Source organism: Kwoniella europaea, chromosome 1 (genome assembly GCF_036810445.1).
Source record: "Kwoniella europaea PYCC6329 chromosome 1, complete sequence".
NCBI lineage: Eukaryota > Fungi > Basidiomycota > Tremellomycetes > Tremellales > Cryptococcaceae > Kwoniella > Kwoniella europaea.
The window spans coordinates 1,493,010-1,516,261 of NC_089487.1; the positions used below are offsets into that span (position 1 = coordinate 1,493,010).

At 43.7% G+C, this 23,252-nt stretch overlaps 10 protein-coding genes across 10 annotated transcripts; 6 read left to right on the forward strand and 4 right to left on the reverse strand.

Annotated features, from left to right (window-relative positions):
- Positions 1–216: 216 nt before the first annotated feature.
- On the forward strand, positions 217–915 carry V865_000561 (uncharacterized protein; the record flags this gene model as incomplete). Its single annotated transcript, XM_066224391.1, has 2 exons — positions 217–702; positions 784–915. The coding sequence occupies 2 exons, from the start codon at positions 217–219 to the stop codon at positions 913–915; spliced, it is 618 nt and encodes a 205-aa protein (XP_066080488.1).
- Positions 916–1,384: 469 nt separating this feature from the next.
- Positions 1,385–2,101, forward strand: V865_000562 (uncharacterized protein; the record flags this gene model as incomplete). Its single annotated transcript, XM_066224392.1, has 1 exon — positions 1,385–2,101. The coding sequence occupies one exon, from the start codon at positions 1,385–1,387 to the stop codon at positions 2,099–2,101; it is 717 nt and encodes a 238-aa protein (XP_066080489.1).
- Positions 2,102–2,375: 274 nt separating this feature from the next.
- V865_000563 (uncharacterized protein) lies at positions 2,376–3,963 on the reverse strand (the record flags this gene model as incomplete). Its single annotated transcript, XM_066224393.1, has 5 exons — positions 2,376–2,636; positions 2,722–2,907; positions 2,978–3,193; positions 3,281–3,534; positions 3,612–3,963. The coding sequence occupies 5 exons, from the start codon at positions 3,961–3,963 to the stop codon at positions 2,376–2,378; spliced, it is 1,269 nt and encodes a 422-aa protein (XP_066080490.1).
- A 1,149-nt stretch (positions 3,964–5,112) lies between these two features.
- On the reverse strand, positions 5,113–6,560 carry V865_000564 (uncharacterized protein; the record flags this gene model as incomplete). Its single annotated transcript, XM_066224394.1, has 3 exons — positions 5,113–5,877; positions 5,953–6,015; positions 6,084–6,560. The coding sequence occupies 3 exons, from the start codon at positions 6,558–6,560 to the stop codon at positions 5,113–5,115; spliced, it is 1,305 nt and encodes a 434-aa protein (XP_066080491.1).
- A 776-nt stretch (positions 6,561–7,336) lies between these two features.
- Positions 7,337–8,438, forward strand: V865_000565 (uncharacterized protein; the record flags this gene model as incomplete). The annotated part of the gene is made up of 6 exons (XM_066224395.1): positions 7,337–7,385; positions 7,460–7,546; positions 7,622–7,779; positions 7,845–7,855; positions 7,951–8,238; positions 8,315–8,438. The coding sequence occupies 6 exons, from the start codon at positions 7,337–7,339 to the stop codon at positions 8,436–8,438; spliced, it is 717 nt and encodes a 238-aa protein (XP_066080492.1).
- An 18-nt stretch (positions 8,439–8,456) lies between these two features.
- V865_000566 (uncharacterized protein) lies at positions 8,457–10,685 on the reverse strand (the record flags this gene model as incomplete). The annotated part of the gene is made up of 9 exons (XM_066224396.1): positions 8,457–8,611; positions 8,831–9,070; positions 9,124–9,545; positions 9,638–9,736; positions 9,794–9,880; positions 9,960–10,098; positions 10,152–10,222; positions 10,282–10,497; positions 10,558–10,685. 9 exons carry the CDS (start codon positions 10,683–10,685, stop codon positions 8,457–8,459), a joined length of 1,557 nt encoding a protein of 518 aa, XP_066080493.1.
- A 262-nt stretch (positions 10,686–10,947) lies between these two features.
- On the forward strand, positions 10,948–15,467 carry V865_000567 (uncharacterized protein; the record flags this gene model as incomplete). Its single annotated transcript, XM_066224397.1, has 19 exons — positions 10,948–11,224; positions 11,289–11,576; positions 11,652–11,818; positions 11,876–11,969; positions 12,053–12,324; positions 12,378–12,387; positions 12,445–12,623; positions 12,675–13,325; positions 13,381–13,396; positions 13,446–13,501; positions 13,560–13,751; positions 13,813–13,899; positions 13,969–14,154; positions 14,215–14,235; positions 14,298–14,400; positions 14,462–14,648; positions 14,748–14,973; positions 15,131–15,253; positions 15,309–15,467. 19 exons carry the CDS (start codon positions 10,948–10,950, stop codon positions 15,465–15,467), a joined length of 3,294 nt encoding a protein of 1,097 aa, XP_066080494.1.
- Positions 15,468–16,169: 702 nt separating this feature from the next.
- On the forward strand, positions 16,170–18,511 carry V865_000568 (uncharacterized protein; the record flags this gene model as incomplete). The annotated part of the gene is made up of 12 exons (XM_066224398.1): positions 16,170–16,380; positions 16,474–16,585; positions 16,662–16,745; positions 16,809–16,820; positions 16,883–16,979; positions 17,042–17,110; positions 17,182–17,277; positions 17,349–17,468; positions 17,567–17,781; positions 17,881–18,069; positions 18,147–18,400; positions 18,447–18,511. 12 exons carry the CDS (start codon positions 16,170–16,172, stop codon positions 18,509–18,511), a joined length of 1,524 nt encoding a protein of 507 aa, XP_066080495.1.
- A 453-nt stretch (positions 18,512–18,964) lies between these two features.
- On the forward strand, positions 18,965–19,947 carry V865_000569 (uncharacterized protein; the record flags this gene model as incomplete). Its single annotated transcript, XM_066224399.1, has 4 exons — positions 18,965–19,032; positions 19,337–19,431; positions 19,557–19,702; positions 19,822–19,947. 4 exons carry the CDS (start codon positions 18,965–18,967, stop codon positions 19,945–19,947), a joined length of 435 nt encoding a protein of 144 aa, XP_066080496.1.
- A 98-nt stretch (positions 19,948–20,045) lies between these two features.
- On the reverse strand, positions 20,046–22,546 carry V865_000570 (uncharacterized protein; the record flags this gene model as incomplete). Its single annotated transcript, XM_066224400.1, has 7 exons — positions 20,046–20,299; positions 20,389–20,425; positions 20,496–20,640; positions 20,710–21,056; positions 21,136–21,784; positions 21,855–22,145; positions 22,257–22,546. 7 exons carry the CDS (start codon positions 22,544–22,546, stop codon positions 20,046–20,048), a joined length of 2,013 nt encoding a protein of 670 aa, XP_066080497.1.
- Positions 22,547–23,252: the final 706 nt, after the last annotated feature.

Below are 23,252 nucleotides of genomic sequence, written 5' to 3' on the forward strand. Positions count from 1 at the left end.
CATCTTCGTCTTGATAGGCAGTCAGTGCTTCCCTGTGTACAGTATGTAAATGTCAACGTCGATATTGCCAAAGCGGTTTCATTACTCTTCTTTGTTTCCACTTCTTCATACCCCCTAGCTATATGGCTTGAGCCAGGTGTAACTCATCTCACCCCCAAGTCTGGCAGAACGGTACCACACTCTCAACCCCTTCCTCTCAACAAACTCAATTGCAAGATGTCCCCTTCTCTCTGTGCCGTACCGGACGTTCTCTCCATTAACAGGATGCTACGCTCTTCCTTTACTTATTCGGATCTCCTTTTAGCAATCAACGATCTGGTCAAAGGTCAAGGATACAGATACGTCACAGCACGTAGGCCTTCCAAGTCAAATCCAGTGTTCACCATTCAATGTGACCATCATGGCCAAAAGACTCCTTCTTATTCTTTCAAATCGGATTGTATACATCAAATCACCTTCAATTTTGAACACCCTCCTTTTATACAGCCCAAGTCATTCTGGAAGATTGATTGGGATCTAACTTCTGGCGATCCTGGTAGTAGAAACGATAATGTGATAGACCATAATCATTGTCCGAAGAGTGCTAATTCTGTACATAAAGATAAAGGGAAAGGGAAATCCAAGAGAAAAGCGAAAAGTGAAGATGAATATGAGACAGAAACGGATTCAGATGGATGGGATGAGGAAGAAGAGCGATGCGACGTGAGTGATACAGTATCCCAATATACATGCTTACTCACTGTTCCATCGGACTAAGCTGACTGCACGTCCTATATCTGCCAGCTCCGTTCGGAAACAGAATGGATCCCTTCTCGCTCTTCTTCACTATCCTCTACTTCCACTCCGACACCTAACAGACCAGATCCTCCTTCTACCGCTTCCACGTCCTGCTCACAATCATCCATGAAAACCTGAAGCTCCCTCAGAGCGAAAGCGAAAGCTTCGAATACCATGTCAGGACAGATTGTTATCGTTGAAGACTACGATGAGCTAACAGGAGCGGAAGTCAAGAGTCAGATCAATACCAGCTCTTCGAACTCAACTCAGAAGAGCCATGATTCCAGCAATCCTGCTTCGACAGTTGGTCAGGGAAATTCATCGAACGGTCCCGCAAGTCTTGTCTCTACTGATAAGCATGGTATTTCTTCCTCACTAAAAGATGATACTTCTACTCTATCTCAAGACATGGTCAAAACGACTGACAAAATGAATCTTACTCATTCTCTGTTCTCGACAGCAAGTCAGAGTGGACGTTCAAGCTCTTCAAATGACTCGAAGGCTTCTACCTCTACTCTTACTAATGATACTAACGCTGAAGAGATATCCGAGATTACAAGACTTTGCGAAGACAATGAACGACTCAGGAACGAAGTACAAGTAGGGAATGCGAAATGCAAGGAAGCCGAAAAATCTCAGATCCGATTGGAGTCTTTCACAACAAGAGAAATCGAGGATTGAGAGTCAAGAGCAAAACGCTAGACTGAGGGCAAAGATCCATTCACTCGAGTCGAAAAATGACCGGTTGAAATTCGAACTCGCCGAGGAGCAGGTCGAAAAGAAGGCATTCCAAAGAGAGATGGGACAGCAAGAAGAGCGAGCTAGAATGTTGACTATAGAACTGAAATCTGAAAGTTCGCAAAGTCATAGATTGGAAGTGGAGTTGGATAAATCGAGAGAAACGATAAAGTCACTGACTGAGAGGAATGAGGAACTGACCGCTAAGTCGAAATGGCATAAAGAGCAATATGAAGATATTTGGCTCCAGGATCAACGCAACGATCGGCAAACCCTACGGAAGGATTTGAAAGAATCAAGAAATGAAAATGCAGGATTAAGATCGGAGAACGAGAAGCTGGAAAAGGAGAAGGAAGAATTGAGAACTGCTAATGTAGATTTCAAACAACGGATTAGGGCTCAAAGGGAATTGGAAGAGCTTGAAGTAGCGAAAATGAGAAGATTGGCAAAACGGCGAGAGGAAGAAAAGAAAAGAGCTGAAGAGGAACCGAAGAGAAAGCGAGCTGACGAACTGGAAGAGGAGGAGGAGGAAAGGACAAAGAGGAAACTGCTAGAGGATATCAGGAAAGGGGATGAAAGGTTGTGAGACGTGAAGATTGTCTACCTCACGAACATTTACTGATTGAAACTTCCTATACCGTACTGATGTCAACGTTGTCTAACCATATTGTATTGTGCGTGACCTATTACCTGTTCCTATTGTTGTCATAAATTGTATCACCTTTACCATTACCATCATGCATATGTTGTACATAGTCCACATCTTGGGTATAATCACAGTACATACATTTTACTACTATAAAGAGGTATCAAACCCTAATGCACCTGATCAAAAACCAAAAACTAATCCTCTCTACTTGTTACTGTGAATAAACTACCAGCCATCCTACAGCTAGACATACCAAGAGCGTAACGGATAGAGTGATAGTTGAAGAAGTTGAATTGGTAGGAGCATCCGGAATAACTGCTTTTCCTTCTCCATCCGAATCATCGTTAGAGCCATCGGGAATGGAAGCTGATGTGGAATCTGCAGTGGAAGGTATCGAAGATGTTGTGGTGGGTTTATTTGATTTGGTGTTGGATGAGGAAGAAGAGGTTGGATAGAGGATTTGATCGATTATCTAAAGCAATATAACATCAGTCAGTAAGTATATTACCAATCTAAGTTTCAACCATTATCCTTCATGAGCGTTGAAGTATACTCACATGCATCACACCGTTGTTCAGCGTAATATCACTTCTTACTATCTTAGCTTCCACTTCACCATATATCACCAAACTAGATCCATCTTGGTTATACTGTATTGTCAACTTTCCTCCTGATTCAACGGGTAATTCGAAGCTCGTAAGTTCGATCCACATAGGTGAGAAGAGGGAATAGGACGTTGTGAACTAAATACGATCTTAATTAGCATACGAACATACCTGATAGGCTCAGCTCTTGTACTATAATTATACTCACATGATTACCGACCATCTCCGGTGCTTTACTCGCATCTACCATTATATCCTTTACCTCGTCGTTCCAGACCGAATCGAGCGGTACGAATATCGTAAATCCACCTTCTGTCAATTGCTCGACGTCCGACGATTTACCAACCACTTGTAGAGCGGAGGACATATTGGTAAGACCGGGTGATTGAAGAGCGGTAGATAAGGATGGAGGGAATGATAGGACCTGAAGTGTATATTCAGCATAAAGCTGTCATATCCAGTAAAGAAATCGAACGATGATGTAGAAGAGCGAATCGTTCGCATGACTCACATGATCAATAGGTAATATAATCAAATTATCCAGCAATAATCCCCCTGAACCACTCAGATCTAAAGGTCCCGACGTAGAAGTAGCATTACCCCACCATCCATTAAATATCACCGCATTATCATTCCCTCGTTCCAATACCATCGCCTGGTACGCATTGGATTGTATATCCGTCGAGTTGAGCTCATTGGCTAGTAAGAGGGAAGTAGCTGCTACAGCATGTCCAGATTGAGGTATCTGATCGCACGTCCATTCACCTAAACACCTCATCCAACATCAGTATCATCATCCCTTTCTTCCCAAGTTACTCTTTGGGAGGGAGCGATTTACTCACCTTGAAGTAGATGTAACTCTCCCAATTCCGTTCCCCAATCTTCCGTCAATCCTTCAAACGGACTTACGATCCCACTTTCCTGAAAAGCGTCATTGGGCGGAACTAGCACCGTCAACTTCTGACCCGAGTTATACAGATCATGTAAGAATTCATATCCCATATCTGTTTCTGACCAATGTACAATCAATTGTTCGAATGTCGTCAATCCATTAGTGAAGAGGACATCCATTATCGATGTTAGATATTCGGTCAGAGATCCATCGGGACATATTATATCGGTATCTAGCTGGGCGAGGGAAGTGGGAAATAGTATCGATAGGATTGTGAAGAAGGGTAAGATCGATAGTTGCATTTTGAAGGATAAGATAGGGAATGTTGGATTTAGAGGACGGTAGTCGATTATGTTTGATTTACAGGTTTTATTGAATTTACGTTGTTTCTGAAAGAATGTGTTCCTTGTTCTCCTCTGTTAGTTCATATGGTATGTCGATTCGTTTGATCTCTTTCTTCGAATCACACTATTTTATAGGATATTTATGGTACATTTATCAGTTGTCACTCCAATGTCAAACTACAGACGAGGGCAACGATGATATCTCTCCAATTCACTAGAGTATACCATTTCCAACGACAGTTCCTCTCACATGCATGTTATGTTCAGTCGAGTGATGAGAGCAGCACAAAGGATGATATCCTTTTTACCTCTGTCTGTATCAGGATAGGGGATCAAAGGATGACTCGGTGGTGAAACGCAATAAACCGATTTTAGTTGGTGAAATGTCCGTTGGGTGAGATGGGATGGTTTCTTGGCAATCACCAAATCAGTATTCGATCGTCGAGAGTCAGTATGAAACCCAGAATGCTTGGCAAGCATAAGGATAGCAGGACCAAAGAGGGTATGAGTAGAGGCTACCATATACTATATGCATCACCTGGAACCAAGTACAGGGATAGGAGTTCACCATTCGTTGGCAATATAACACCGACAGGTCTCATTTTGGTGATGATCATTTGATTGGCGGGATTGTTAAGCATAAGATTCCGCACGCATAGAAGGGTGTGCTCCCGAAGGTCTGTTTGGGGTGTAATCAGCAGAGTGGGTTGAAGAGCGATGGTAAGAATGAGGGATGAGTCGTACCACTGCGAAAGGTTAATCCCGAGAAGGGGTGTCAGGATTGAGCTGGACCACCTTCACCTCTTGTACTTAATGTTGATACCATGACATCCTCGACTCACTTGAAAAACAGAGAGACCGCATCACTAGAGCCAAGTGGAGCAAGTCTGATGTCGATCTGATATGAAGACCTCTGAATTGCATTCAGGCGTACATTGATGATGATGGACATAATGACGTATGGTATATGTAACATAGCCGATGACACGGCATTACTACAACGGATATTAAAGAGTATAATAAGCACAAATACAACGTGAAGTAAACTGACAATCTCGGATCCTACAACGAACACCATTGAGTTACTTATACAATAATATACTGTGGTCAACATTGTTCTCTACCTTTTCGGATGTCATCCAATAACTTCCTTCTTTTCTTCCTCAACTTCTTCTCTTCATTATCAATCTTTAACTTCCTCTTTCTATCATCTTCCTTTCTTTTCACATCCTCTTGTTTTCGTCTATCTTCTTCCATCTCACGCTCCCTTTCCTCTTTCTCCCTATTGCATTTGATGGTCTCTTCTTCCTCTTTTAATTTATCCAACTCATCCCTCGCCTTTAAAGCTTTCCTTAGATCCTCTATCTTGTCATTGGCTTTATCGAGTAAGGTTTGTAGCTTATTTTCTACCTCCTTACATTTCTTGTGATTTAAGACCGTACTAGTGGTCTGACCAGTTGAGCTTTTACTCAGAGCTTTGATTTCTTTCAATCGATCTTCTAATTCCTTGATTCTCTTTTTGTTGGTTTGATTCTCATCAATAAGCAATTGATTATCTTTTTTGAGCTTTCGTACATGCTGTTTAGCATTTTCATGATCAGTATATAAAGTATCATACTTGACTTGTAGATCTTGATCAGAGGAAGTATCTTTGCCGTACGTGAGCAATCGAGAGATTTCACTACTAGTGGTTGTGGTGCTGCCACTATCGGACGGGTCATTAGCGAGGATCGGTGAAGACGATGCTGAACTGCTTTGTGCGGCTGACTTCGAAGTGGAAGGGGGTGAGATGGGTGTGACGGAGGGTGATGATCCACCGGAAGAAGGAAGGGAGTTCAAAGGCTCGTTAGGTCCGTAGGATGAATTGGAAGACTGTTCGGAGTAGTTGTTCAGTCAATCTATCATTCGTGGTAGGATACATATCAGACAGCTCGAGGCTATACTCACCATGGTCTTCTTCGAGGTTATGGTGGTATTCACTTTACTTGATCGTTCCTTAGCCGTTCTATCCTGTATATTCAGAGGGATAACGTCAGCTCGAATGCACTCACAAGAATGCAATTGTAGCATTCACTAACCCAATATTTCATATTATTCCAAAGAGCTTCGCCTCTATAATTTTTCATCTTACCGATATAGTGAGCTTCTTCCTTCTTCTTATTGGAATCTCGATCTTTGATTGTACCACTGGCTGCATTACATTCTTTGGTACTCGGATAATCACTCCTCTTTCCCCTCGGTCCATGATTGTGCCCCTTCATCTCCCCCACATACATCCATGGACCATCCCCCACTTCTGTGAACCTACTCTTGGGCTTGAAAGTGATATCGTGTTCGCAGTGTGATTTCCAATAACTCTTAAGGGAAGGTGAACCATAATGATCACATCGGACGGTGAGAGTCGGATCTTTTGTACTAGGCCGACCTCCGTTAGGCATCACATATGTGAATTTGTTATTCGCGAAGAGGTTCAGTCGGAGTAGTATCTCGTCCGATTTCAGAGTGAGTAGGCTGGTAAGTAGGGTAGTAGAAGGAAGAGCACAGGGTGGGGTCATACTTTACAACTTGAGCGGTTCACGTCAGCGTGAACGAAAAGGGGATTACGTGCGATTTTTGGAAGATGAAGTGATTGTTTTGATTTGGATGAATGGGGAAATAAAAAAGGAAAAAGAAGAAAGAAGGAGGAAGAAGTGAGGGTATATATATATATATACATTTTCAGCAGTTTACTATACCAGTACATTCTGGATCAGCCTTGAGTCTAGTGTCCAGTCCAGTCAACCATACGTGTGTAGTCCTTGTGTATAACCCAGATGACATACTGTACGGTGTAGATGAGGCACCGTTGGTCTGTGCCCAGATCCATAAACAACCTATACACTACCAACTGTAGTCAAGTGTCAACATGAGTTTGAGTTGATCGGAATTCAGACTTTTAGACTCCCTTTCACCCTCTCATTACAGTATCCCCACTCTGGGACACACAAAGGAACCGGGTGAATATACTGTAATCATCCATTCATCAATTAATCCATTACGGAGTTGATCAACCAAATCTTGACACGATCCCTTTCCATCTGTAAGCCAGATTATCTTCTCCTTTCTCAGCACTCCTAGATATCTGAATATTGATCAAGAATTCACATAGACAAAAGAGATGAATTGAGATGGTCGTTGACAAATCTCTAAGGTCCATATGAATATATGTATATATGGATTTATAAGGTCGATGGATGAGTCCTGTAAATCACCTCAAGTCTAATACTTGCAATATCATCGTTTAGTCTTCTCTTCTTGTGTTTCGGACAATTTTATCGCACTGTACTGTATCATGTATACAAATCTATTTGTTTCTTCGCTTGTACTGGGTACAAGTCTAGGTAAGCAGCTTTCCTCTTTCGTCAGTAACTTAACTCTCTGAGCTGACGTGATACTGTACATCCCACATGATCAGTTATAGATGCCACTCCAATCTATAAAAGGGATGTGGGACCGCTATTTGGTCCTTCGGGTATACCCTCTCCGGATGATATCGAACAGCGTAAGTGAAACGCACTCATTTATTTCGTATTTCATAGAATCTTACTTGACCAAACTTACTTAATCTTGCTCGTAGACCACCTCGATTGCGGATACGTCGCATCTATTATGACACTCACCGACAGAGCTCCGCTATACGTCAAATCTCTAATATCATTTGATGAAGGAGCAGGTTTCAATTCGATAGAACAAGTAACAGCGACATGTTGGACTTTACCTAGAGATGAAGAAGGTGTTAAATCTGAAATCAGGAAAACTCAGTTGAACATTGGGATGTGAGACATCGTAATGATTCAAAGACTGATATCTGGTGAGTTATCCTATCATCCCACCATACTGTATGCAGTATTCAAGTTGAATGGTTTGTCTGTAACTGGTCAACTGACTCGCATACTGTACACTTAGGTGGCCAGGAGCATTATACCAAGCACCGATTCATCAAGGTGTAGTAACCGATCCAAGGGGTGAAGGGGGTATGCCATCCCTTGCACCGGGAGTAGCAATGACGATGATCACTGGTAAACGCGCTGAAGGAAAGGAACCTAAAGATTTAGAAGATTTCTGGCAAATTATACTTAAAGTAAATGACAGTCCTATGGTACCTCAGACTAAAGCCGAGGGATGTACTACCCTTTGGGGTGCACATGCTTATGCTATTACCAAAGCGACTGAGGATACTCCAGGAGATAGAACGTAAGTAAACAAGTCAATAAGTAATGGGTAAGATCAGATAGATACTGTTGCTGATCGATGATGGTTGATACCCCAGGGTCGATTTGATTAATACCAATGGAGAAAGAGAACACTTAGAAGCCCAACAGGTATTTGCCGATACAGTGTTATTGGTTAATTGGGTAGATTATCCTTCGTTCGTAGATGAGAGAGCACCATAGGTATCATTGATGCATTGTCTATGGCTTCTTCTTCATCTTCTCTGGCACGGGTAGGATCTCGCCGTTCTCCGGTGAGAGAACTCCGACAGGATTCATTTGTGTTATTATGGCTTGATTCTCGGGGTTGTTAAGCATAAGATTCCGCACGCATAAAAGAGCGTGTTCACGCAGGTCTAGACGGAGTGTCGTCAGCAGGGCAGGTCTGAGAGCTCAGCAAGACGAGACGAGGTGCAAGGGAGGGCGGAGTAGATAGAGGAGGAGAAGAATGGAGGTAGTGGCGAGATTGAGGGTAGGCGAATAGGACGAAAAATAAGACGAGATATGGGACAGAAGGGACGATATGGAGGAGAGGACGAGAGAGATAGAATGCTTGAACAGATTTATGCACTCACAAGGATTATTCTCGTCGATCTCCGTCATTCCCAAAATCAACTGTATACCCTCACATCCTCTAACCTGATCTCCCACTGAGGTATCTTCAAAAGTAAGTACACCGAGTAATTGGACTATATTCCGTTTTAGATTGGAGAACGGTTTCAGTTCTTCTGATATTGGTGTGATTGTCGCGGACGAGGTAGATTGTATACGAGGATTGATACGAGGGAAGAAGGTGTCGAGGGAGCGGAGCAATTCTGTCCATTTATATCAGCTCTGTAAGCAGAGCTATCGTCAGGAAAAAAATTACCTATAGAAGGTTTGACCACACCGTCTCCGTCTTTACCGTTCTTCATAACCTTGATCATAGCCTCATCTCCCCCTAAATCACCTACAGCTTCTTTTGAATCTTTCCTAGCCTGAACCGATAGACCAATAGCACTCAACCCTTCACAAACCAATATCAACCCTTCGAACACTTTAGGCAACCTCGGATCATCCTGTCCTGAATTGATACTTATCGTGGTATACCTCGCTAGATTGTGGAAGAGCGGGATGAGAAACAAATGTGGACTTGGAGAAGGAGGTGACAGAGGGGAAGAGGATAAGTGAGAATCGAGTATTTTTAGTAAGACGGTCTGAGAAGGTGTGATTACTTCTGAGGTCGTGCCGAGGAGATCGAATAGTTGAGGATGGAGAGAAAGATCGATGAGAGAATTGAACATTGATGCGCTAATGCATACAATCATATAAGTCAAAACAAATCAGCAAAAATGACTATTATCAGTTGTTTTGTCTCTATATATATGTGAATGATGGCTTACCCAAGTTCAAATAGACCGTCATGGATTTCTACCCATTCGTCCATCCGATTTAGGATCTTGGATAACCACCTTATACCGGGTTCTGACAGAAGCAATTTCCTGAAATTGATGATTTTAGGATGTTGGACCCATAATCTGCAGTGGGAAGTGACTCACAATCTAGCTTCACCACCTCTCACGATGTTATTGAGTAGATGTAAAGTAGCGTGATTGGTCTTTGTGTCCCTCGAGTCGAGTAAACGTCTATATCATATAACATTGTCAGTATAGCACATGGTCCTTATACGACACATGGAGAGGGCTCATTTGTAGAACAACTTACAATATCACATCATCCTCTCTTCGTCCTGAAAGATACACTCTAAGGTATTTATCCCCCATCCGGTCTGCACCTGACTGAGAGGAAGACGGCGAGATCAGATTACATAGTAGTTGGGCAAGTACCGATTGGAGTGTGAAGACTATCGTTGGATCATTAGCACGGGCATCAAAGATATGAGAAGGAGATAATCACATTTATGATCTTCAATTCGAACGAAGGTCGTGATATTGAATATCAACCTTCTTATCGATACTTCATGTTGTCTGCCTCAGATATGAGCTTGTTACGTTCACGCCATCATTGGGAGCTTGATACCACTTACTCAGCTCTATTCTGGAATGATTGTAATCCAGCTATCAAGTTTCTCTCCAATTTACCCAATGCCAAAGCAAGTTGGATTCTCGAATCCTCTGATGCCCATCCTTTACTATCGTTATCGGCCGCTTGACTAGGATCGAAAGATTGCGCTAGACCATCCCAAAATGTCGATAATGCTTCGAATATGGTCTCATCATCTTCCATATCCACTAACTCTCCTCTGTATGGAAATTCGAAATATGAGATCGTTACTTTTCGAAACAGGGGGGTTTTGACATACCTCTCATCCAGATTATGCGCTATATACCTAGCTACTTCCTCCGTCTCTTTCGCTATGTCCAAACATCCTTCGTCGGATCTTAAAATAGCTTCTGCTCCTAGTGATAATGCACTCACCAGGTCTTTCATACTGTTTGATGCATAGCAATGGCAGAAAGGCAATGGTGAATAGGAGCAGAAACCAAACAAATGTAAAAACGTTCGTGGTTTATATGTATGATGGTGGGGCTCCTAACCACATCCACTCGATCGAATAAAGTTAAAAACATCCAAGGGAGCGGTGGTGCGATATCTATTCTCTTTCACGTTTATCTCTTATCTTATTCGATATATCGAACATATCCCCATTTACCAAGTCACCTGTGTATAGACCCAGTCCTTTTGATTCAAGATGTCGATGGGACCTCCCCCTCCCCCGTCGCCCACGACCAACCGTTTCCTATATAAAACACCTTCGTCCTCAGGAGATAAACGACCACCTTCTCCTTCACCTATGAACTCATCATCTCTCGCTCCTGGTAAAAGGCCCGTCGTGGTATTGGGAGTATGTGCGATGGATGTGAAAGCAAGAAGCAAAGCTATGAGGGAGATCTTAACTAGATTAGTGGACATTGAGAGGGGTGGAGTCGATGTCAAGATTTTTGGGGATGTTGTTATCCTCGAAGAAGGTGGATTGAACCCATACGAAACTTGAGATCACAGCTGACATATGATGAATGAACAATGTCATAGATATATCACACTGGCCACCTGTTGATGTCTTAATATCATTCTTCTCTACTGACTTCCCCTTACCCAAAGCCATTTCCTATACCCAATTGCCCAACCGTACCCCACCCATATCAATCAATTCCTTATCTATGCAATCGCTCTTATGGGACCGACGACTTGTCCTGGCAATCTTAGATCATATCGGTGTGCCTACACCTTCCAGAGCGGAAGTTTCAAGAGATGGAGGACCGCGTATACCCCGTGTATTAAGGAGGAAAGTCAGGAGGGATTTGGGACTGGTCTTACCTGGTCCAAAAGCCAAGGATGAAGATGAATGGGGAGAAGTGGTAGTTCCTGAAAGATGGAAGAATAAAGCTAAGAAAGAACAAGTACCAAGAGGTAGAGAGGTCATTCTGAGAGAGGATGGAGATGCGATTATAATTGATGGGAAGGTCATCGAAAAGCCCTTTGTAGAGAAACCGGTAGATGGAGAAAATCATAATGTTTATATATACCATCGAGGTGGTGGGGGACGAAGGTTGTTTAGAAAGGTAAGTGAACGGAATGGTATACTGCGATATAGTTGTTCATGAGCATAGGGTATGTAGGTTGGAAACAAGTCGAGCGAATATGACCCGAATATGTACCATCCTAGAACGATTGGATCTTACATATACGAGGAGTTCATCAATGTGGACAATGGTGAGTAGGAGTTGTTGTATTATAGCCTTACAGGTGTATGCCGAAGGCTTCTAAGCTGACACAAATCTGGTATCGCGACACAGCCGAAGATATCAAAGTCTACACAGTCGGATCTAAATTCTACCACGCCGAAACACGTAAATCACCTGTAGTTGATGGTCTAGTCCGACGAAACGCAGATGGAAAGGAAACAAGATTTATCACGCCGCTATCCGAGGACGAAGGACGATATGCCAAAGATGTAGTTGAAGCTTTCGGACAGAGAGTCTGTGGATTTGACTTGCTTCGATGCGAGGGAGGTTCGAGGAGTATGGTGATTGATGTAAACGGATGGAGTTTTGTTAAAGGTAATCAGGTGAGTCAGCTGGCTGTATAGTAAGGACGATAAGCTGACATATTCATCATCAGGCATATTACGGTAAGGGATATATTTTTTGAGTGTCGACAATTATACTGACTGTGCGATGCATCACAGACAAAGCCGCTGAGATCCTATCCGGTGTCTGCCAGCTTGCCCGAGAAAGAAAAGTCCAAGCTGGTCTACCAGCAGTAGTAGCCGATGCTGAAGCAGGCAGTGGCTCGACAACATCCACTCTGCGAGCTACTGTGACCGTACTTCGTCATGCTGATAGAACACCAAAGATGAAGCTTAAAGTGAGTCAAACCATCTTATACTTCACACCGTCTGCTTACTCTCCTGTCCAGTTCTCTTTCCCTGCTCATGAACAATGGTCCAAACCATTCTTACGATTACTCCGAGGTCACCGAGAAGAGATCATCCTACGTGATACCAGACAGTTACAATATATTTTAGCTGCTGCTGAGGAATCCGCTCAAACTCCCGGAGTAACACCTGAAGTGATAACCAAGCTAGGTCAGATTCAAGAAGCCCTGGGCAAGAAGATGTCTTTGCCCGGTACGAAAGCCCAGCTCAAACCCAGTTTCGCTAAGAAGAAAGGTGATAAGGATAAAGAGAAGAAGGAGAAAAAAGACAAAGAAAAGAAAGGATCGGATGAAGAGGATGAGTTGACTGAAACTGAGGGAAAGAAGAAGGTACATGATTGGTTGAGAAGGGGAAGTTCTTCTGGGCCACATGATAATCCCAATTCGAATGATACTCAAACTGAATCGACTTTATCGACAATCACCGAAAGTACCAATCCGTCTACGATTGACAATACTACTACTATCTCTGACAGCTGTACGCCACAAACTCCCGAATTGAACGGACAACCATTAGGAGATGATGAGATACCGGAAGGACTGGAGAAGATGCAACTTGTCGTCAAGTGGGGTGGAGAAAGTACGCATTCTAGTAGATACCAATCGAGAGATTTGGGTGATGCGTTCAAGAAGGTGAATTTAGCTCTTTCAGTGAATGCACTTGGGCTGACGAACTGTTATGACTTAGGATATCATGATTATGAGTATGTTGACCTTACTATATGCTACCGTTCGCATGCTGATTTCATACAGACAAGGATGTATTGAACAATGTCAAGATTTACACTTCGTCAGAACGACGAGTTATCGTGAGTGTTAGTCTGCTGAAAGGTAGATACGGAGTGCTTATATATATGGCCTTTCCAGAACACCGCTCAAATCTTCGCCAATGCGCTTCTTGGTCTGGAAGGCGGTTCATCTCATTCGTCGACGATAGCTGGTGGCCGTAACCCACCAGAACCTTGTCCTCAGATCAGTCATCTGATCCAACGAAGAGATCTACTTGATGATAACAACGCTGGGAAGGAGAAGATGACAGAAGCCAAGAAGAAGCTCAAGGTGGGTCAGCTAGATCATCAGCCTAAAGTGGCCATGAGCTGATGACCGGTATACGATATAGATCCTACTGAGGACTGGTGAAACTGAGAAACGACCGGAATTAGCTTGGCCAAAATCGTTCAAGAAAGAACCGGTTGAAGTTGTCAAGGTGAGTTGTGTGATCATTGGTCATCTCCATTGGAATTGTCAAATGCTCATTCTCTATGATGGTTTATAGGATGTAATTGAACAACTTACCGAACTTCGATCAATCATGCGACGTAATTACGAGAACGGTAATGTCGAGAAGATCCCTCAACAGAGATGGTGTTCTGGTGATTCACCTTGGTTGTTCAGAGAAAGATGGGAGAAGATATTCGAAGATTGGGTAGGGGTGAAACAGGAGAAATTTGATCCTTCCAGGGTGAGTTGTGCATGACTAGGTGATTAGGCCATCGACTGACATATACATGATCATCATTAGGTGTCCGAATTATACGATAGTGTAAGCTTCCTCTAGTCCATCTACCATACGAAAACAAGCTTACATAACCCTTCGTATTGCAGATTAAATACGATAGTCTCCACAATCGAACATTCCTCTTCGCAGTATTTGATCCAGAAGGCAAAGGACAGAATTTCAAGCCTGGTGTGGAAAATCAAGATCGACGTGAGTCAGCTATGCGTATCATAGAGAATATACCGGTTGACCAATTGATCTTGGTAATCAGGACTTCACGATTTGTATAGCCGAGCCAAAGCTCTATTCGACCTGGTCGCTCCTCAGGAATATGGATTCGATGCTGAAGCCAAAGAGGAAATAGGAGTTCTGACTAGTTTACCGTTATTGAGAAAGGTATGGGAAGATCTGGATGAAGCTAAGACTACTGGTAAAAGTTTGGCATGTTTTTACTTCACGTGAGTAATATTTTTTTTGACTTTATTGACCGACCTGAAATACATGAACAATGGATCATATCAACATGTGATGATACTGATACTTTGAATAAATCATAGCAAAGAATCCCATATTACCACCTTTGTCCACCTCCTGCTAGCTTCCGGCTTGCCATTTACCAATGTCCGTATCCCTGAATTGGACTATTGTTCACACTGTACGATCGAACTCTGGGAGAAGAGTTCAGGGAACGCTTCGACAAGAGGTCAAAAAGATTTCTCCATTAGATTGAGTATAAGTGAAGGTGCTCATTCACCGGCTGTATTGGACAGTAATGTTGATGCGGTGAGTTGATCGTTAATCTCCATCTGTATCTGTCCGTCCCACTTCCCTCTAATAACCTAGATCCCGCCTCTCCGACGGTCCGACGGGGGTTTCCCCGATCTTACCGGGTATATTCTAATGTATTGGGTTCCAAGCTGATATACTATTCCATACACAGAGACATAGTCTGACTGTCCAACCGCGTAAGAAGCTATCCTCCCATATCGACTACGATTTAGCTAGACAATGTTTCTCCAAACACTTTGATAAGGGTTTATCATTCTCTACTACCCCTCTGGAGGTGAGTTGACAATTTTTTTCCCTTCAATATGATCCGAATTGACATTGTCATATAGGGAGACGAGGTATATCTTAAGAAGCCCATCCAAGATGAAAGTGTCTTACCTTTATCTTCACTACATTCGCGTGCTGGTGAGGAAACTCCTCGGATGATTAGCAGTGCAAGTAGTGATAGGAGTCATCCCGGTGCTGGTGCTTCAGATGGGGGATGGTAAATCCAGGGACGTGGCAAACTATCCTAGGAGATCAAAGGGGGTTGTAATTCTGTTATACCGATCAACTTATTTATACACATGTGCAGCGTCTGAAACAGACTCGCATGCAGTAGATTATACTTGTTGCACCAGCTATGAGCATCGTATTCATACATGAGAGTACTGTAGAGGATGAAGGGAAGTACCATTGGCAGGTTGGTGGTACAGCGTGATTACGTAACACACAGCTCGGCCCCATCTTAGCAAATTGGGTGATGACGCAGTTTGGTTTTGGGTGAACTTTACGAGTACGGTCCTGTAATCAAACAGAAAACAGAAAACAGAAAAGACGACAACGTTCGTCAGCTTGCAGCAATCCTCCATCCTTGTGATTGACAGTTATCTATATTCGATATACCATCACCTGCTCGAAGCGTCGGTCTGCATATACGTGTCACACCGAACTTTGTTACTTGGAAATACAAGTACAAGTGATTTGCCATCGGTCATTTATCCCAGCTTAGCGTATATAACCACTCGGCTTACCTATCCAATCAATCCATCAATCCATCAATTCGACCTATCTATACATACTCACATCAACATCAACATCCACACTACTAGCAACAGCTCGAACGAACTCCTACACCTCCATCCCATACCCGCCCTTGACGACAAGACTTATATATAGAGACAAAGTCTTGGCATCCTACTCGCGCAATCATGGGATTATTATCACAAGGTATCGACTCGCTCTCCCTGAAATCATCCAAATCGAGAAGAGCCTCCTCTGCATCCGCTCTCTCGACGGGATCTCAGGGAGGTGGTCCAAAGGAGAAAGACGGAGAGACTCAGATCGATGATGGTGATCCGGATGATACATCCACGTTGGATAAGGAGGAAGGAAATGTGTTGATGGCTTTGATTTCCCAACGTATGTCATGTCGTTCTCTCCCCTTCCTCTCGATCGGTACCAATGCGAAGTTATGTTGGCCTAATTGCTGATGTGTATGTTGTGTTCATGCAGTACGACCAGGAATGGACTTGTCCAAAATCGCTCTACCCACTTTTGTACTCGAACCTAGAAGTTTGTTGGAGAGAATCACAGATTTCTTTTCCCACCCTGAATTAATCTTTGGGTATGTACATACACCCTTCATTTCTCCTTGCGTGAAGCTTGCGAGCAGGAGCTGATATGTTTGTCTGATGATATAGGGCCGGAGCTGAACCTGATGCCAAGGAGAGATTTATAAGAGTCATGACTTATTATCTCAGTGGATGGCATATCAAACCTAAAGGGTGAGCTATTTATCCTGTACGGAGTGTCCCAACGAGGTTTAGCTGATTTAAACATCATCATAGTGTTAAGAAACCGTAAGCTACCCTAAGCAAGATAACTCGCCAGGAGAGACACAAGCTGATGAGCATTTGGACAGGTACAACCCCGTCTTAGGAGAGTTCTTCAGGTGTAGCTATACCTACCCAGATGGTACAGAGGGATTTTACATCGCTGAACAAGTATCTCATCATCCTGTAAGCGTTCTCTTACCTTGCAAAAGCGAGAATGCGCAGAGCTGACTTGTGTAAACCACCAGCCTGTATCTGCTTTCTTCTACGTGTCACCTAAGAACGGATTGCTGGTCACTGGAGAGTTGAAACCCAAGGTGAGCTAATCCCTTGCGATTGCGATTATGAAAACATGCGTCAGGAACAAGCTGACGCCTCTGTCGTGTAGAGTCGATTCCTGGGAAATAGCGCTGCTACTATCATGGAAGGCGAAGACAGAATACGGTTATTGGATAGACCAGAAGATGGAGACTACGTGATTACCGTGAGTTTTATCGTTATAGCAGACCAATCTACCAGACGATAAGTTGATTTTTGTTGCTTTCGCTGGCATAGATGCCTAACACGTACGCTCGAGGTATCCTCTTCGGAAAGATGTTGTTGGAGCTGTGTGAACTTTCGACTATCGATTGTCAAGCTACGGAGTACCATGCGGATGTGGATTTCAAAGCTAAGGTAAGTTATCTATGTCGTTTTACGCAATAAATCCCTCATTCACCCCAAGCTTGTGCGAAGCTACAAATGTGCTAACGTTGTCATTGTACTATGTCTAGGGCTGGATATCGGGAGGATACAATGTGATTTCTGGAAAAGTCACTGGTCCAGGTCGAACTGACATTGGTGATCTTTCTGGTCACTGGTCATCGGCTATGGACTATACAGATAAGAAGACAAAGCAGAAGAGGACCGTATTCGATCCCGCTAAAGCAAGAGTGGTGCCTAAGAATGTGTTGCCTGAGTCTGAACAGGAAGAGTACGAGTCGAGAAGGTGAGTTGGCTTAGCATTTCAATAGATTTCTTGGCTTCGGTCTTCCAATATTCATGTCCTCGAACACTGCCTTGCAATACTAATTTGATATGTTCTTAGGCTATGGACCAAACTTACCGAAGCTATCAAAGCTGCAGACATGCATGGTGCGACCGCAGCCAAAACCACTGTTGAAGATAGACAAAGGGAATTAGCGAAGAAGAGAGAAGCCGCGGGTGAGGTTCCGGAAGCTAGGTTCTTTAAGCATGTTTCGGGTGATAGGTGGATGCCCAAGTTGGATGTTGACAAGTGAGTAGACGTTGCCTCCATAACATCATGACTGTGTGATGGGTGGACTGTTATACTGATTATGGTATGTCTATCAGCCTTCCAAAAGATCGACAAGAGATGGAAGATAAAGTAAGACAATGGATATTCGGTGATAAATCTCCTTCGCAAACTACCGCCTCACCCAGACAAACTCCAAGGAAATCATCTGTACCTGAATCACTCACTTCGCAATCTTCGTCTGTTCCCCAATCACCTTCTGCTCCTTCAAAACCTTCTCCTCTCTCTACGTCAACTACCGCCGATACCGCTTCGATCAATAGTGTGGATACGACTGCTACGGCTACTACGCGTGACCTTTTGAAAGAACGTGTGCTGACATTGGACCGTAGCATCAGTGACTACAGCACCTGGACCACCAGCCTCGGGACCTAAATTCGATCATCCCATTTCACCTAAATAGATGATCAAAGCTTTTCATGTTAACAAATCTGGAATTGGTGTTATGCCCACTATGATATTCGATTCAACGTAGATTTTTCTTTCTTAGGCTCTGTTACTTATATCTATATTTCGTGATCATTTTCTTGCTTTGACTGAACTTTTTCTCCCTGCTATACTCGTATGATTTGTGTGTTACATACATGTGAGACTCACCGTGACAAATGCATGACAAGACCATGCAAGCACAAGCAAGCAATGAGGGTTGGATGGTGCCACATTGAGTGAAAACAAGAACCAATCGTATCGCACTTAAATCGATAAATGGTGGGACAAATTGATTCCGTCGTCCACCATCCATCGCCTCCTGCATCTCTCTCTCCCTCTCTTTGAACGACTCTCGAGTATTGTGATTCATTGCTTGTCAGCTATATCATACATACACACATATCGATATCAAATCGCACACCACACAATGTCGTTAGCTAGGACGATAAGACATGCTAGGGCAGTAGGATTCAAGGAATGGTTCAGGCAAATGACGTGGGTATTCTTTCAATTTGGCTCGACTAGTGGAATGGATGAGGATCTCGATCTCGGCAGGAGTCTGAAGGAAGATAAAATGGTGTTCAAATTGAATCGAGGATGTATGGGGATCGAATAGGATTGGAATTAGGATCAGCTGCCAGATGTCAAAATCGAGATCGAGAAAAAAAGGATCACGAGAGAATTGTCGTCTTGATTGGAAGTGGAGTATTAACAAGGATGGAATTTGGAAAAACTATCAATTGCTTGCTTGATTATCACAACTATAGCTAATTCCTATCTCTCAACTTTACCTCAACAGGTATATCGGTGATGCCAAGATGGGTAGATTAGTAGGAACAGATCAATTTGGGAATAGGTATTTCGAAAATACCGATCCAAAGGAAGAGATACCAGGTGAGCTACTATACACTTATCATATGGCAGTCGGAAGGAGGGGATATACACTCTCTCCTGTGTTTCCTGTCATTTTTTCGTTATTGCAAGACGGGAATTTTAGCTTACCTTATTGATCATTTCAGGCCGACACAGATGGGTAGATTACTCTCAAGATGACTTCAACGCCTCCCAGGTCCCACCTGAATGGCACTCTTGGATATCGCATATTCGAAAGGACGCCCCAACCGAAGATCCCATCGTCAAAGCCGTTACACCACCTTGGAAAGCTGTAAGTGAAGTTATCTTATCGTATACCTGAAGAATTCGTCAACACTTCAGGATGATCATTCGGGAATACATACAGAGTGTGTTGGTCGGTAGCTGACAAACTGTGTCTCGCTTGTCTAGCCATTTATCGAAAATATGACTGGAACTCGAGGAGCATTCAAAACCTACTCCACGACCGCACCCAAGATCAGAGCTTGGGATCCCGTTGTTAAACCTAGAGGAGGGAGTGGTCAACCTAGTGCTTAATTAGGTATGAGGCGATTCGGTATTATATGCATTGTGCTATTTCTACTATCACTACTGCTAATCGATATTAGTGAGATGATGGACGGTTTGATATATGACTATTGGCTCCCTGACGGCCCTCCACCACTCGGACCATCTCTCCTCGCTTCCATCTCTTTCGTCCCAGTCCCACTACCACCTGCACTCTCCCTGACCCTCTCCTCCATCTCATCCTGATCTATGTTCTGCATTCTCCGCATAGCTGCTTCACCCAGTTCGGCGAATGTCGATCCGCACATGCATTGATGTTTTGTAGGCGGGGATGAGAGGACGGTGTCGATATTTTCAACAGGTGGTGAATGAGCAGTCTCGTCTGAAAAAAAAAGGATCAACACTCATTCTGTCATGATGCGAGAAAGGCAATGACTTGTAAGAGATTGAACGGATTGTTACGATACTCACATGTAGGTAGGTTCAAGGCGTTCAATGTCAAGCAGCACTAAATGGGAGAAACACGCCATCAGTACAACCAATCATTCCGATTCGTCGTCAAAGACTATTTCACTCACCGAAGGCACACCGATAGGCATTTTCACAGACATCATCCTCAATTCACCTGGACCTTCTATCGGATCATCAAATACACATAGTCCATCGAGGGAATAGAACACTTGAAGCATCAATTCATGTTTCACTCGGATGGGTGTGATGGTACTATATCGGATTAAACCACAATCAGTATGACCATACCAGGACAACATCCGAGCGAATCGACCCACTCACCCATCACTAGTAGTCGGTCTAATTTTCTCATGACCAGGTAATCTCGCTACCGCTCTAACATTCCAACCTTCCTGTCCATCCTTTTTCCCTTTCCCAGGAACACCTTGACCCCTCCATAAAGCCTCTACATCTCTTCCAGGATACTTCTCTCCTGGTTTATGCGGTCTGCCAACCTGGTATAAGACATGAGATTTGGATGATTCAGGTGAATGAGGTGGTTGATTAGGTGTTCGAGGTGAGACGATACTGTAGCTTTGAGAAAGAACGAGTCGAACGAGGAAGACGGTCGTTATGGGTGATGGGGAGGGTAGTTTGATTGAGATTAGGAGGACGGAGGAGATTGAGAACTGGTATCAACCATGTCAGCTATGAAATCTCGTGTTGAGAAAGTGACAATAGTGGTAAGCATTTAAGATGACCACCTACCACATCAGCATTGGCACTAAACCTCCAAGTCCCAATCCCATCCACGAAACCTTCTTTCCTTATCTCCAATGTATTCACTCCACCTGACCTCGAGGGATTCGCATGGATGATCAATGCTCTCGAAGCGGTCAAATCACCTTTCAACCATCCCGCTTTCTCATTATCTTTATCTTTCCCTTTTTCGCTTTTACCAGCGGTTATATCGGAAGATATACTCTGTCTTCTTGATCTAGGTGATAATGGATCAGGCGACAAGCTTAGTGGAGGGACATCCGAAGATTGCCTTCGAGTATATAAACCTTGTACTGAAGGTGATCCTTCGCCTACAGCTATCGCGTCATTCCCCTCTAAAGGATCTTCCAAACCCAATCCTTGTATTTGGTTGTGTAAAAGTAATGAATCTCGACTTGCGTTCCTACCTACCAAAGAAGAAGATAGTTTGTCGGACCTAGCGATGACACGCTCGAAATCCCCTATATTCGGTATACTTGGGTCCAAAGCAGGTGAGGAGGCTACTTTGAACACTGATGAGAAGGAAGTGCTTGAGGGGATACCTTCCACTCGCGCTGTGAGGATGTATGAGACACGACCGAAAGAGTGGAAATCTGTCGTAGCTAGTGTCGCAGGGAGGATTATCGTAAATGAGAACCTATGAAGGTAGATCAGTATCAGTATCAGTGCTATTGTCAGCGGTGCACTAAGTGAGAAGAGAGACTTACGATTGACTTCCCTTCTCCAACCAAATTCCTTCATCTCCCTCACCTTGTCCCCACACTTCTACACCCCTCTCAAAAATCCCATCGTCTTCCCATCCCCTACCGGCACCCATATGTAATCTACATACACTCTGTACACCCACCGAGATGGCTTTGACCCTCCGGGGCTCTTTCATAATCACCTCCAATGATCCTGAGAGGACGGTATCTTCGCATGGAGGTTCGAGGGTCGATGAGCCTGCTTCCAAAGGATGAAGGTCTAAAGCTCGAGGTGGTCGGACTAGTGCTACCCCCCTGAGGTGTACAATACACGGTATCAGCTTCACCAATACCATGTATGATGAAATACCAGTGCATCGTAATATAGCGTATAGCTTGATTGATGTAAGAATGAGATGCACTTACCACGCAGGAACATGTATCTTCATAGTCCCCTTGGCAGTACTTCCCGGACTAGACGACCTGAGGTATATAGGAGGAGGTACTCTCGGTCTAGCATCCAGTGCCATAGGGTTCAGAGAAGGTGAACGGTCGAGAGACGCTCTAGCGTAACTTGGCGGTGGACGAGGGGAAGATGGTCTACCTCTGGCCGGAGACGAGGGCCGACCACGAGGTGACGAAGAGGACGAGGATGGAGGGGCATTGGTGTTGAAAGGGGATGGTGAGCAATTACGGTGATTGCGAGATGATGACATTATAGGATATGATAATGCGGGTCCGAGGGGACAATTCTGGAAATTCGACTCGCTCGTCACCTTTATTTATAGGTTTAGGTTTTGATATCCTACCCTTACCAACGCGTAAATGTTGACAATGACGATGATGATGTGGATAGTGATGATTGTATGCTAGTGATTTCGTGACAGTCGAGTCAACTTTTTTCAATCTACACTATTTATCCATTCGTGTTTAATTATCCTTATCATGTCCCGAAGTGGTGGGATTGATGGTTAATCGGTTCCCTTCGGCCCCTCGGGCTAATTGCACTCTCATTCTTACTGGCCACCGTTTGGGGGATCCTATATTATCGGTCCGGAATATCAATGGAGTTGTCCACCGCAGCTATGGAAGTGGTGCCACACCGTCACCTCCTTCCCTTGCTTGTATTGTTGACTCAGCTATATGAAATGATACGAATAGGAATAGCAACAGGAATAGCAACAGGAATGAGAATATCGAGTCATACATCAACTCAACAGGCACGAACACGATAAAAGGATCCGAAAGTAAGAAACAGGAAATTAGCCGAGTTAGTAAGTCAGTTTGATCACCTCACGTGAAATAATTTCGCATTCGTGAGCCAAATTCAAGAATTGTCCGGCTTACCACTACCTCATCTCGAACTTAAACACATGGAGTACAGTACTGGAGCATCGCATGTTGTCCAAACCAAAGGCTCTG